This window comes from Lycium barbarum, chromosome 10 (assembly GCF_019175385.1).
Source record: "Lycium barbarum isolate Lr01 chromosome 10, ASM1917538v2, whole genome shotgun sequence".
NCBI lineage: Eukaryota > Viridiplantae > Streptophyta > Magnoliopsida > Solanales > Solanaceae > Lycium > Lycium barbarum.
In genome coordinates this window covers 13,244,782-13,259,187 of record NC_083346.1, presented here as the reverse complement: position 1 = coordinate 13,259,187, position 14,406 = coordinate 13,244,782, and the positions used below count along the sequence as shown (strand labels likewise).

General features: G+C 40.0%; 1 protein-coding gene across 2 annotated transcripts; it reads left to right on the top strand.

The window, feature by feature from the left end:
* The first annotated feature begins 1,714 nt into the window (after window positions 1-1,714).
* LOC132616036 (uncharacterized) lies at window positions 1,715-13,018 on the top strand. 2 transcript variants are annotated; one of them, XM_060330646.1, is made up of 5 exons: window positions 1,781-1,917; window positions 3,303-3,377; window positions 4,173-4,242; window positions 4,791-6,435; window positions 12,749-13,018. In XM_060330646.1, the coding sequence occupies exon 4, from the start codon at window positions 4,791-4,793 to the stop codon at window positions 6,105-6,107; it is 1,317 nt and encodes a 438-aa protein (XP_060186629.1). In that variant the 5' UTR covers window positions 1,781-1,917; window positions 3,303-3,377; window positions 4,173-4,242; the 3' UTR covers window positions 6,108-6,435; window positions 12,749-13,018. The 2 variants fall into 2 exon arrangements, with proteins under 2 accessions (XP_060186630.1, XP_060186629.1); XM_060330647.1 differs by lacking the exon at window positions 3,303-3,377 and having other exon boundaries at window positions 1,715-1,917.
* The last annotated feature ends 1,388 nt before the right edge of the window (window positions 13,019-14,406 follow it).

The following is a 14,406-nucleotide window of genomic DNA, read 5'->3' as shown; positions in this document are numbered from 1 at the left end:
TTTGTGGTTCTCATTTATAATACATAAAATAAAAATAAATTAAATACTTAAAATATATTACCTTCTTTTTTAAGTATATACATCAATCTCAATTGTAATGAAACGTTAACATTGCATTATGGCCAAACCCTACCTACTCTCACTCTTGATTTTCCATGCCTTTGCGCTAGTTTCAGTCTGCTCAATTCCCCCATTTTCGGTCGATCTGTTTGTTCTCCAAAGAGATATGGGTACACGTGACCATGTGCTCTTCATTATTTGTCTTTTTTTATATTATACCTCCTTTAAAAAATTAATTATTTGACTAATTTTATTTTTATTTATATCTAAAGTTATATTTTTTCTCCATTAAGTGTTTTTTTTTTTGTCGAAAAGGAAAATTTTATTTCAACCATTTGGAAATAGTTACACTGCCTGCTCTTTGGACTATAGAGTCAGGGTCTCACACAGACATAATTTCTAATAAACTTTAAACACTGTCCATTATCTCAGGTTCAAGAATTGTTCCTGGACAATTTTCCTCAGTGTGTACATCATATGACTAACATGGATAACTATTTAGAGTAGCTAGGACTCCTTTCCATTTACAGTTTTGGCCAATTATATGTAGCAGTAATACTATTTCTCTAACCCTTGTTGTCTTCTCTCTTCTTTGTTGTTGAAATCTTCTGGTGTTTCTTTCCAGCCAGATGTGGTAGACTGATGCTGCAAATACAATTCCAAGAACTGTACATGTTGAATTTCTACTTGTTGTCCTTTGAGCTAGCCAAGTAATCTCTGATTCCCAGTTGCCAATCTGCCTGTTGATCCCAAGCCATGTCATAAGAGTCTTCCATACGAACTGAGAGTATGAGCATTGGAAGAATAAATGGTCCAGCTTTTCCTCCACATCTGTTTCAGATAAAACACATTTCTTTTCCACTTGTATACCCCATTTTTGAAGTTTGTCTACTGTTGCCAGCCTTCTTTGTATGGCTAACCATAGAATGAATTGGTGCTTTGGTACCAATCCTTTTAACAGTACCAATTTCTTCCAATGTACCTTTGGCCAGGATGGTTGAAGGGCTCTGTAAGCTTTGCTGATTTTGAATTTCTTCTGTACCTCATATGAGTTTAATTCTTCAAGTCCAATGGTCAGCATTTTTCTGGTGTCAAATATTTTCCTCATGATCCAACTTGCTTGTTTGGGAGTCTCCATTTCCTGCAGGTCTTGTCTCTTGATATAAACACTGTGCACCCAAACTACCCAGAGTTTATCTTTTTTCTTAGCCAGTGCCCATAGTAGCTTAAGGATGGCTGCTTTATTCTATAAGATGATGTAACGACCCGTTTGGTCGTTTAGCACTTTAAAACTACGAAAAGGGTATGGGACTATATTGTATTTATTTATATGATTTGAATACATGTTATAGTTTATATGAGATGATGAATAGAGCGAAGTAATCTGAGGACTAATGATATATTTCATCCGGTGAAAGGGCAATTGATATCTTAGGAAGACATTTGATATGTAAAAGGAAAAATAAATAAAGAAGGCCACTTTCATTATGATGCCAGGAATGAGTGGCATTTGAAATTAAAAAAAAAAAATAATAAAGTAGGCTAGCCCACCATTCCTTGTTTTATGCATTCCTTGTTTTATGCATCCCTTATTTTGTCCATCCTTGTTTTGTGCATTTAGTCATCATAACCTTGTGTTGTGCACGTTATATTCCAAAAGGAGGAAAAAAGTAGAAGGAAAAATCTCGTTCTGTGCAAGATATATTACGAAAGAAAGAGGAAAAAATAGAAGGAAAAATTATTCACTTATTTCTAACCTAGAGGGGAGAAAAAGGACGAACAGAAGGAGCTTTGTCAATTAATGTTGAAGGAGCAGTGAAGCTTTATTTTATTTCCACCAAATACAAAGGCAATCAGGTATGGTACAATTAGTTTTATACACTCCTACAAGAGAATATGTTGCAGGAAGTTTAGTTTAGTATGGTAGTTATGGCAATCTATGACTCACATTTTCTTGCTTTTCTTGAATACACCGTAGCAATTTCCAGCTTTCTACAAGCTTTGAAAAGTGTCCCATGATTTAGTCATTACAAAAATTGGTTCTTTATTTAGCTTGATAAGGATATGCTAGAAGACAATATCTATTATAGAGCCCAAGTGAAGCATACATGAACTTAGAGAAAATCATCACATCTGTAATGATGGTCACGTTTCCTTCCCAGCCATTAAATGATTTAGTGGTTTATTTAGAAATGTTTGTACACTAAGAATTGATAAGGATTTAATAAATTAATAATCAAGGTAGTTGTTAGGAATATGAAAATGAAGTTAAAATATAATTAAAGGTCCATTTCTTTTACTTGGGTTTAGTTCATATTATATATTCCAATTGTTTAATATCGTGTGAAATATAACTGAGTATTGATGTTGTATTTCTTGGATGATATGCACATGGGATGCAATTTGATTTCAGTTAGACCAATCTCACGTTTTTGGATAATAAATTAGGTGAAAGTTTGTGGATGTCATAATGATGTCCTCACCTATGCTATAAATAGGTATGATGATATGAGTGATTATAAAAATAAAATAATACATGTGGCTACTTATTAAAAGCTTCTGGTTTTTATAGAATTGAGAATGAGGGTACAGAGAATTAACAAGTTTTGTCTTGTTCTCTTTTCCTCATTGTTATCTTTAAAAAAAAAAAAAAATGATTACTTCACACGTTTTTGTATGCTTTTGTAGGGAATTTTCAGATTTGCTTTTGCTTTAGAAAGTGTCCTTTATGTTTGTCTAGCCAATATTTAAATCCTTACATATTAAGTCTTATGTTTAATTCTGTTCGTATTCTTTTGCTGAAGGTCCTCGGCTTCATTATTTCACTTCCATTTTTGAATTTTGTCTTTGTGTTATTAGTTTGCCACTTTAATTTTAAATACATAAGGTATATGTAATTGAATATTTTGATAGTGAATAATATGAATACCTTCGTAATCATGGTATTTGAATTACGAAAAGTCAGATTTTGTCCGAAGTTAAAGATATTGGAGTAATTAAAGGTTTCGAGTCTTAGTCCTAAGAAAGGAGAATTAATGATTGAATAGTATATTTATGGATGAAATTGACCAATTTTAATAATATATAATCCTTAGATAATGGGCGAAATTATTTTTCAAATAAAATTCCAATCTTGCCCTTGTGGGCCCAAGGCCACTTTTGGGGTGCGTTTTTGGGCTTCGAAATATAGCAATATGGGTGTCATTAGATTCGTATTCTGACGTAGATCGCATATTTTATAGATTTTGATCGTTCAGAGGCTCTACGCAAAGGGAAGACATTAGTTTGATTGTTCGTGGCACCCGCTCGGCATTGAGGTAGGTTACGGTCTACTTTAGTTAGACTCTGATTAGAGAATTGCATGTAGTTGTAGAAAGTGACGGGGATAGCATATAGGCCTTCAGGCATGAAGTGGAGGTGGATTCCAATTAGGTTGGCTCTGTCAGCTGTTATGTGGGCTTGTCGCCATATGTGTTATTTTCTGTGATTATCACCTGTTTGTATCTTTGTCACATACTAGCTCACTCATCATATGAAAAGGAATGGTAACATTAATATGACTTGTATTTGTTGATGGTATATTAGTATTATTGTTGAGACTGATATCATGCATGACATGCCTTTCATATTATTCTTGGGATGATGGTGAGTTAAGTGATTGAGAGACTCCGAGGTTTTTGCCGGAGATTGAGAGTGACAGAGGGACTCCGAGGTCTTTTCCGTAGATTGAGAGTGATTGAAAGCCTCCGAGGTTTCTGCCGGAGAGCACGAGTGGTACATGGACTTCGCGGGTCCCCCATGGGTCATGGCTTTGAGGCACTGCCCTTAGCATGTGTGTACGAGAGTGGAGTGAGAGAGGTGACTATTGCATTGCATTGCATCCATCCACTCATATACTTGACTGATCATTTGGTGAATTATATCTGTCTTGGTTGATTTCATGATTCCTTTACACCTTACTTGTATATGATACGTGACCATACCCGTTTGCTCTATGTGCTACTTGTTGGTTTCGACTTCTTCATGCGTTATCTAATCATTGCCGGCCTATGATGCTTACCGGTACAAGTGTTGTACTGATACTACTCTTGCTGCACTATTGTTGAGTGCAGAGTACGATCCAGGTTCCAGTTCTACACCCCGTGGCTGATACGCGAGGGTGACATCTTTCAGTCATTCAGGGTGAGCTACTTGGTCATCCGTGGCCCCTGAAGGACCTCCTCTATTTATTCTGTTTTTGTATTCTACAGACAATATGTAGCCTTCTGGCATTTTCAAACTTCTATTCGGTAATATGTTAGCGCTCTTGTACCCTTTGACCAGATTTTTGGGGTTGTCGTGACATTTCTAGTTATGATACGTATTTAAGACTTGATAACTTATTCTTAAATTAATTTTCCGCTTATTTAACTTGTTATTAGTAATGTGGTTCGCCTACTCGGAGGGATAGTGTAGGTGCCACCACGACTCGCGAAATTGGGTCGTGACAAGTTGGTATCAGAGCTCTAGGTTAATTGGTCTAATAAGTACAAGAGCAATGTCTAGTAGAGTCTTGCGGATTGGTACGTAGACGTCCGTACCCATCCTCGAGAGGCTATAGGACATTTAGGAAACACTCCACTTCTTTTTCTCGTTTCGTGCTAGTTCAATCCGATTGGTATCTGGTTCATTCTTTTCGTGCGAGATTGTTCAGATTAGTATCTTAACCTCATTTCTATGTTCGCGCACAGATGGTGAGGACGCGATCGACCGCTACTGGAGGCCAGGAGCCTGCACCTGCACCCGCACATGCATCCATACCCGTTGCCCGAGCAGCTGTCCGTGGGCGAGGCAGGGGACGTGGCGGAGGACATGGCAGGGGCAGAGGCCGTGCAGCTAATCCAAATAGGAACCAAGCACCAGCACCTGTTCAGGACCCTGACAGAGATTTAACTCGGGAGCTTGACGACATTTCGGGAGAGGAGATTAGGGCTACTGAGGCACAGCCTGGGGTCGCAGCTACTCCTGATTTTCAGGAGGATGTGTTTCGAGTGTTGGGGTACTTTGACAGTTTGGCTCAGGCGGGCATGATTCCAGTTGCTCCAGATGGCTCGCAGACTAAAGTGGGAGGTCATACTCCCGATGCTACGGTTGCTCCAGGATTTAGAACATCGAGGGTATTGCCGGCAGCAGCAGTGGCTCCCCGTATTGATGCTGTTCCAGCGCCTGATTTTGCTCTAGGGCCTATGGATGGGCCAGTGTTGACCAGCGAGGAGCGAAAATTGTTCGAGGGATTTACCAAAATGTCTCCTCCTTGGTTCTATGGTACTCCCGGGGAGGATGCGTATGAGTTTATTGTTAGCTGCCATGAGATGCTTCATAAGTTAGGTGTAGTGGAGTCTCATGGGGTCGATTATGTTTCTTTCCAGTTAGTTGGGGATGCCAAGCAGTGGTGGAGATCGTACATGGAGTGTCGACCAGTTGGATCGCCACCTTTGACCTGGACCCAGTTCTACCAGGTGTTCCTGGAGAGATATGTTCCTCGTACTCTGAGAGACAACAAGAAGGATGAGTTTTCGACATTAGAGCGGCGAGGTAGGACGGTCGTGGAGTATGAGACCAGATTTCTCGCTTTGTCCCGTTATGCGACGGCATTACTTCCCACGGAGGCTGAGAGAGTGAGGAGATTTGTGAAGGGTTTGGACCTTCCGCTTCGACTGGCCACCTTACAGTTGGAGGCTTCTGGGGCCTCATTTCCGTCAGTTGTACAGCATGCCCAGAGGGTCGAGTCAGAGATGGGTCGGGCACATAATAGGGGTGGCGACAAGAAAGCTCGTAGATTTGACAGTTTCGGAGGTCCTATTAGAGGTGGGGGACACCATGACAGGGTTCGTCATCATCCCTACAGCCGCCCCATCCAGTCGTCACTACAGGCTTTAGCAAGTGGTTCTTCAAATTATAGTGGGAAAAGTTCTAAACAGACTTCCCGAGGATCTTACTCTCAACCCTTAGACCCCGGTGGGTATTCTGGTTTTTCTATGACAGTTAAGCAGCCTATGGCCAGATGAGCATGTTTTGAGTGTGGTGAGACAGGGCATTACGCGAAAGAGTGTCCTAGATCCAGGCAGGGTTCTAAGGTTCAAATATCTAGGCCGCAAACACTGCCAGCTAGAGAAGGAGGATATTCTAATAAATGGGGTTCGCAGTGGAGTATAGGTGGCCATTAGCCTAGCAGAGGTGGTCATCAGTCTGGTAGGGGAAGCACTCAGTCAGTGAGAGGAGGATCTCAGGCAGTCCGTGGTGGTCGTGGAGGCACACAGTCCGAAGGTGGACGTTCCCATTTCTATGCTTTTCCGGGTAGACCAGAGGTCGAGGCCTCTAATGCGGTTATCACAGGTATTATTTCGGTTTGTCACCAATCAGCTTCTGTCTTATTTGATCCGGGTTCTACTTTATCTTATGTGTCCACTTATTTCTCTACGGGTCTGGATATGCTTTGTGATATGCTTGATGTACCTATTCGTGTATCTACTCCTGTCGGAGATTCTGTGATAGTAGATCGGGTCTATAGGTCTTGTGTGGTCACGTTTATGAGGTATGATACTTGGGTAGACTTGGTTATTTTAGATATGGTGGACTTTGATATTATTTTGGGCATGGACTGGTTATCTCCTTATCATGCTATTTTATACTGTCATGCCAAGACAGTCACATTGGCCATGCCAGGTATTCCACGGTTAGAGTGGAAGGGTACTCCTAGTCCAGCACCTAAGAAGATCATATCATTTCTTCGGGCGAAGAAGTTAGTGGATAAGGGATGTTTAGCATATTTGGCTCATATTCGGGATACTAGTGTGGATACTCCTTCCGTAGAGTCAGTGCCAATTGTTTGTGAGTTCTCAGAGGTTTTCCCTACAGATTTTCCTGGTATGCCGCCTGATCGAGATATTGACTTTTGCATTGACTTGGAGCCAGGCACCCGGCCTATTTCTATTCCACCCTATCGGATGGCTCCGGCAGAGTTGAGAGAGTTGAAGGAGCAGTTGCAAGACTTGTTGAGCAAAGGATTTATTAGACCCAGTATTTCCCCTTGGGGTGCTCCCGTCCTGTTCGTGAAAAAGAAAGATGGTACCATACGGATGTGTATCGATTATCGGCAATTAAACAAGGTTACAATCAGAAATAAGTATCCAATACCCCGCATTGATGACTTATTTGACCAGCTTCAGGGTGCGTCGATCTTTTCTAAGATTGATTTAAGGTCAGGCTATCATCAGTTGAAGATTCGAGCGGAGGATGTTCCGAAGACCGCCTTCAAGACCCGTTATGGTCATTATGAGTTCTTGGTGATGTCTTTCGGGCTTACTAATGCCCCTGCAGCCTTCATGGAGTTGATGAATAGGATATTCAAGCCTTACTTAGATTAATTTGTGATCGTGTTTATTGATGACATGCTGGTGTACTCTCGGAGTAAGGAAGATCATGAGAAGCATCTGAGGATCGTGCTTGGCCTGTTGAAGGAAAAAAAATTATATGCCAAGTTTTCAAATTGTGAGTTCTGGCTCAGTTCCGTGGCCTTTTTGGGTCATGTGGTTTCCAAGGATGGGATTATGGTTGATCCCAAAAAGATCGAGGCGGTTAGAGATTGGGCCAGGCCTACTTCGGTGACTGAGATTCGGAGCTTCGTAGGCCTTGCGAGTTATTATCGCCGATTTGTGAAGGGATTTTCATCTATTGCTTCCTATTTGACTAGGTTGACTCAAAAGAATGTGCCTTTCCAGTGGTCCGATGAGTGTGAGGAGAGCTTTCAAAAGCTTAAGGCTTTATTGACTTCAGCCCCGATTTTGGCTTTACCAGTGGAGGGAAAGGATTTTACTGTTTATTGTGATGCTTCACGCATTGGCTTGGGATGTGTGTTGATGCAAGAGGGTAAGGTGATTGTGTATGCTTCGAGACAGTTGAAGGTTCACGAGAAGAACTACCCCACTCATGACTTGGAGTTGGCTGCAGTAGTCTTCGCTTTGAAGATTTGGCGGCATTACTTGTATGGAGTTCATTGTGAGGTCTTCACAGATCATCGTAGCCTTCAACATGTGTTTAGTCAGAGAGATTTGAACTCGAGGCAACGTAGATGGATGGAGTTGCTCAAGGATTATGATATTAATATCCTTTATCATCTGGGAAAAGCCAATGTAGTAGCTGATGCGTTGAGTCGAAAGGCAGTAAGTATGGGCAGCTTGGCGCGTCTGACTGTGGGAGAGCGTCTGTTAGCTATGGAGGTTCAGTGTTTGGCTAATAGTATGGTGAGGCTCGATATTTCAGAACCTGGTAAGGTTCTAGCTTGTGTGGAGGCGAGGTCGTCACTTTTAGAGCAAATTAGGGTCCAACAGTTTGAGGATGTAAAATTGTGCAAGATTCGGGATAAAGTGCTAAGTGGAGAAGCCAAAGAGGCTATTCTTGATGATGAGGGTGTTTTGAGGATTAAGGGGCGCATTTGCGTTCCTAAAGTTAGTGATTTGATTCTGTTGATCTTGAAAGAGGCTCATAGTTCCAGATACTCCATTCATCCAGGAGCAACGATGATGTATCGTGACTTGAGGAAACACTATTGGTGGGGTAGAATGAAGAGAGACATTGTGGAGTTTGTTGCTCAGTGTTCGAATTGCCAGCAGGTTAAGTATGAGCACCAGAGACCAGGTGGTGTACTTCAAAGGATGCCCATTCCTGAGTGGAAATGGGAAAGGATCGTCATGGATTTCGTGGTTGGTCTTCCAAAGACTCTGGGTAAGTTTGATTCGATTTGTGTTATCGTGGATAGGTTGACTAAGTCTGCGCACTTCATTCCAGTTCAGACTACTTATAACACGGAGAAGTTAGCTAGGATCTACATCCGAGAGATAGTGCGATTGCACGGGGTTCCTATTTCCATCATTTCCGACAGAGGCACTCAATTTACTTCCCATTTCTGGAGGACTTTACAGAAGAAATTGGGAAATCAGTTAGATTTTAGCACCGCGTTCCACCCGCAGACAGATGGTCAGTCCGAGAGGACTATTCAGGTGCTTGAGGATATGTTGAGGGCTTGTGTTATTGATTTTGGTGGTCATTGGGACAGATTCTTACCCTTGGCAGAGTTCGCGTACAACAATAGCTACCATTCTAGTATTGATATGGCGCCATTCGAGGCTTTATATGGTAGGAGGTGTCGTTCTCCTATTGGGTGGTTTGATGCTTTTGAGGTTCGACCTTGGGGTACAGATTTGCTAAGGGAGTCTTTGGACAAGGTCAAGCTTATTTAGGAAAAGCTTCTGGCAGCTCAGAGTAGGCAGAAAGAGTATGCTAACCGGAAGGTTCGTGATATGGAGTTCATGGTTGGTGACCAAGTCCTATTGAAGGTTTCGCCCATGAAGGGTGTAATGCGGTTCGGGAAGAAGGGCAAGTTGAGCCCCAGGTTTATTGGCCCTTTTGAGATTCTTCGTCGTGTCGGTGAGATGGCTTACGAGTTGGCTTTGCCACCAGGTTTGGCAGGTGTTCATCCGGTATTCCATGTTTCTATGTTGAAAAAGTACCATTCAGACGGGTCTTATATCATTCAGTGGGATTCGGTACTATTAGATCAGAATCTATCCTTCGAGGAAGAGCCGGTAGCAATCCTAGATAGGCAAGTGAGAAAGTTAAGGTCCAAGGATATTGCTTCAGTAAAGGTGCAGTGCGTCCGGTGGAGGAGGCCACTTGGGAGACCGAGGCAGATATGCGGAGTAGATATCCTCAGTTGTTCGACAGTTCAAGTACCTCCTTTTCTCCACCTTTACCCTAGTCGCTCGAGGACGAGCGATTGTTTGATTAGTATCTGATGTAACGACCCGTTTGGTCGTTTAGCACTTTAAAACTACGAAAAGGGTATGGGACTATATTGTATTTATTTATATGATTTGAATACATGTTATAGTTTATATGAGATGATGAATAGAGCGAAGTAATCTGAGGACTAATGATATATTTCATCCGGTGAAAGGGCAATTGATATCTTAGGAAGACATTTGATATGTAAAAGGAAAAATAAATAAAGAAGGCCACTTTCATTATGATGCTAGGAATGAGTGGCATTTGAAATAAAAAAAAATAATAATAATAAAGTAGGCTAGCCCACCATTCCTTGTTTTATGCATTCCTTGTTTTATGCATCCCTTATTTTGTCCATCCTTGTTTTGTGCATTTAGTCATCATAACCTTGTGTTGTGCACGTTATATTCCAAAAGGAGGAAAAAAGTAGAAGGAAAAATCTCGTTATGTGCAAGATATATTACGAAAGAAAGAGGAAAAAATAGAAGGAAAAATTATTCACTTATTTCTAACCTAGAGGGGAGAAAAAGGACGAACAGAAGGAGCTTTGTCAATTAATGTTGAAGGAGCAGTGAAGCTTTATTTTATTTCCACCAAATACAAAGGCAATCAGGTATGGTACAATTAGTTTTATACACTCCTACAAGAGAATATGTTGCAGGAAGTTTAGTTTAGTATGGTAGTTATGGAAATCTATGACTCACATTTTCTTGCTTTTCTTGAATACACCGTAGCAATTTCCAGCTTTCTACAAGCTTTGAAAAGTGTCCCATGATTTAGTCATTACAAAAATTGGTTCTTTATTTAGCTTGATAAGGATATGCTAGAAGACAATATCTATTATAGAGCCCAAGTGAAGCATACATGAACTTAGAGAAAATCATCACATCTGTAATGATGGTCACGTTTCCTTCCCAGCCATTAAATGATTTAGTGGTTTATTTAGAAATGTTTGTACACTAAGAATTGATAAGGATTTAATAAATTAATAATCAAGGTAGTTGTTAGGAATATGAAAATGAAGTTAAAATATAATTAAAGGTCCATTTCTTTTACTTGGGTTTAGTTCATATTATATATTCCAATTGTTTAATATCGTGTGAAATATAACTGAGTATTGATGTTGTATTTCTTGGATGATATGCACATGGGATGCAATTTGATTTCAGTTAGACCAATCTCACGTTTTTGGGTATTAAAATTAGGTGAAAGTTAGTGGATGTCATAATGATGTCCTCACCTATGCTATAAATAGGTATGATGATACAAGTGATTATAAAAATAAAATAATACATGTGGCTACTTATTAAAAGCTTCTGGTTTTTATAAAATTGAGAATGAGGGTACAGAGAATTAACAAGTTTTGTCTTGTTCTCTTTTCCTCATTGTTATCTTTAAAAAAAATGAAATGATTACTTCACACGTTTTTGTATGCTTTTGTAAGGAATTTTCAGATTTGCTTTTGCTTTAGAAAGTGTCCTTTATGTTTGTCTTGCCAATATTTAAATCCTTACATATTAAGTCTTATGTTTAATTCTGTTCGTATTCTTTTGCTGAAGGTCCTCGGCTTCATTATTTCACTTCCATTTTTGAATTTTGTCTTTGTGTTATTAGTTTGCCACTTTAATTTTAAATACATAAGGTATATGTAATTGAATATTTGGTAGTGAATAATATGAATACCTTCGTAATCATGGTATTTGAATTACGAAAAGTCAGATTTTGTCCGAAGTTAAAGATATTGGAGTAATTAAAGGTTTCGAGTCTTAGTCCTAAGAAAGGAGAATTAAAGATTGAATAGTATATTTATGGATGAAATTGACCAATTTTAATAATATATAATCCTTAGATAATGGGCGAAATTATTTTTCAAATAAAATTCCAATCTTGCCCTTGTGGGCCCAAGGCCACTTTTGGGGTGCGTTTTTGGGCTTCGAAATATAGCAATATGGGTGTCATTAGATTCGTATTCTAACGTAGATCGCATATTTTATAGATTTTGATCGTTCATAGGCTCTACGCAAAGGGAAGACATTAGTTTGATTGTTCGTGGCACCCGCTCGGCATTGAGGTAGGTTACGGTCTACTTTAGTTAGACTCTGATTAGAGAATCGCATGTAGTTGTAGAAAGTGACGGGGATAGCATATAGGTCTTCGGGCATGAAGTGGAGGTGGATTCCAATTAGGTTGGCTCTGTCAGCTGTTATGTGGGCTTGTCGCCATATGTGTTATTTTCTGTGATTATCACCTGTTTGTATCTCTGTCACATACTAGCTCACTCATCATATGAAAAGGAATGGTAACATTAATATGACTTGTATTTGTTGATGGTATATTAGTATTATTGTTGAGACTGATATCATGCATGACATGCCTTTCATATTATTCTTGGGATGATGGTGAGTTAAGTAATTGAGAGACTCCGAGGTTTTTGTCGGTGATTGAGAGTGACAGAGGGACTCCGAGGTCTTTGCCGGAGATTGAGAGTGATTGAAAGCCTCCGAGGTTTCTGCCGGAGAGCACGAGTGGTACATGGACTTCGCGGGTCCCCCATGGGTCATGGCTTTGAGGCACTGCCCTTAGCATGTGTGTACGAGAGTGGAGTGAGAGAGGTGACTATTGCATTGCATTGCATTCATCCACTCATATACTTGACTGATCATTTGATGAATTATATCTGTTTTGGTTGATTTCATGATTCCTTTACACCTTACTTGTATATGATACGTGACCATACCCGTTTGCTCTATGTGCTACTTGTTGGTTTCGACTTCTTCATGCGTTATCTAATCATTGTCGGCCTATGATGCTTACCGGTACAAGTGTTGTACTGATACTACTCTTGCTGCACTATTGTTGAGTGCAGAGTACGATCCAGGTTCCAGTTCTACACCCCGTGGCTGATACGCGAGGGTGACATCTTTCAGTCATTCAGGGTGAGCTACTTGGTCATCCGTGGCCCCTGAAGGACCTCCTCTATTTATTCTGTTTTTGTATTCTACAGACAATATGTAGCCTTCTGGCATTTTCAGACTTCTATTCGGTAATATGTTAGCGCTCTTGTACCCTTTGACCATATTTTTGGGATTGTCGTGACATTTCTAGTTATGATAAGTATTTAAGACTTGATAACTTATTCTTAATTTTCCGCTTATTTAACTTGTTATTAGTAATGTGGTTCGCCTACTCGGAGGGATAGTGTAGGTGCCATCACGACTCGCGAAATTGGGTCGTGACTGATAAAGTCTATGATATCCAATCCTCCTGATGATTTAGGCTTACAGAGTGTTTCCCAAGCCACATGAGCTTTGTTGCTACTTTCAGTTGATTCCTTCCAAAGAGAAGTTCTGCATATTGTTGTGATCTGTTTATGGACTTTGTTAGGGATTAAAAACACCTGGGCCCAGTAGGTTTGGACTTCAAACAATACACTTTTGATAAGTTGCAATCTCCCAGAGTATGAAAGAAATCTGGTTGTCCATCATTTAATCCTGGCAACTATTTGGTCTATAAGTGGCATACACTGATTAACACTCAGTTTTCTTGAGGATAGAGGGACACCCAAATACTTGAATGGCAATGATCCAACAGTGAAGTTCAACTGGTGTAGTATCTGATCCCTGAATTCATTAGTCACTCCAGCGATATAAATGCAACTTTTCTCCATATTGGCCTTAAGTCTAGACACTTCTGAGAAATGGCTAAAAGCTTGCATCATAAGTTGTAGTGAACTCTCATCTGCTCTGCAACAAAGTAATAGGTCATCCGCAAATCAAATATGAGTAATAAGTAGTCCGGAGCATCTGGGATGGAAGTTAAAGTCTGGATTTAGACTTAACTGCTTCATAGATCTGCTCCTATACTCCATTACCAACACAAACAGGTAAGGTGACATAGGATCCGCCTTGCCTGAGCCCCTTTTTTGCCTGAAATTGTGGTGTCAGACCTCCATTTATCAGTAGTGAGTAGCTAATTGTAGTGACACACTCCATTACCAGGTTTACAAATCTGGTTGGTAACCCAAACTCCAACAGTATCATTTTTAAAAAATCCCATTCGACAGAGTCGTAGGCCTTTCTAATGTCTACTTTGATTGTGCATCTAGGAGAGATTGTTGTCTTCATATATCCTTTAATCAACTCATGAGCCACAATGACATTGTCAAATATGTTTCTACCTTCTATAAAAGCAGACTGTGCAGGGCCAACTAAGAAATCTACAACAGTCTTTAGTCTTTTAGTAAGGATCTTAGCTATAATCTTGTAAAGTGTAGTATAGCATGCTATAGGTCTAAATTCCTTGACGTATGTTGGATTAGTAACTTTTGGGATTAAAGTCACTGTGGCACAATTTATTTCTCTCAGCATTTTACCATTATCAAAGAATTGCATAGCAGCTTGCTGAACATCAACACCAACTATTGACCAGTAATGTTTAAAAAACTCAGCCTCCATTAAATGTTACTTATGACAAAATTGTACTAACAGTAAAATAAAAAATTAATTATGCCTTAAATTTCAAAAC

Bases quoted from the DNA above. Each gene is read 5' to 3' on its own strand.
- LOC132616036 (XM_060330647.1), top strand. From the start codon at position 4,791: ATGGTGAGGACGCGATCGACCGCTACTGGAGGCCAGGAGCCTGCACCT.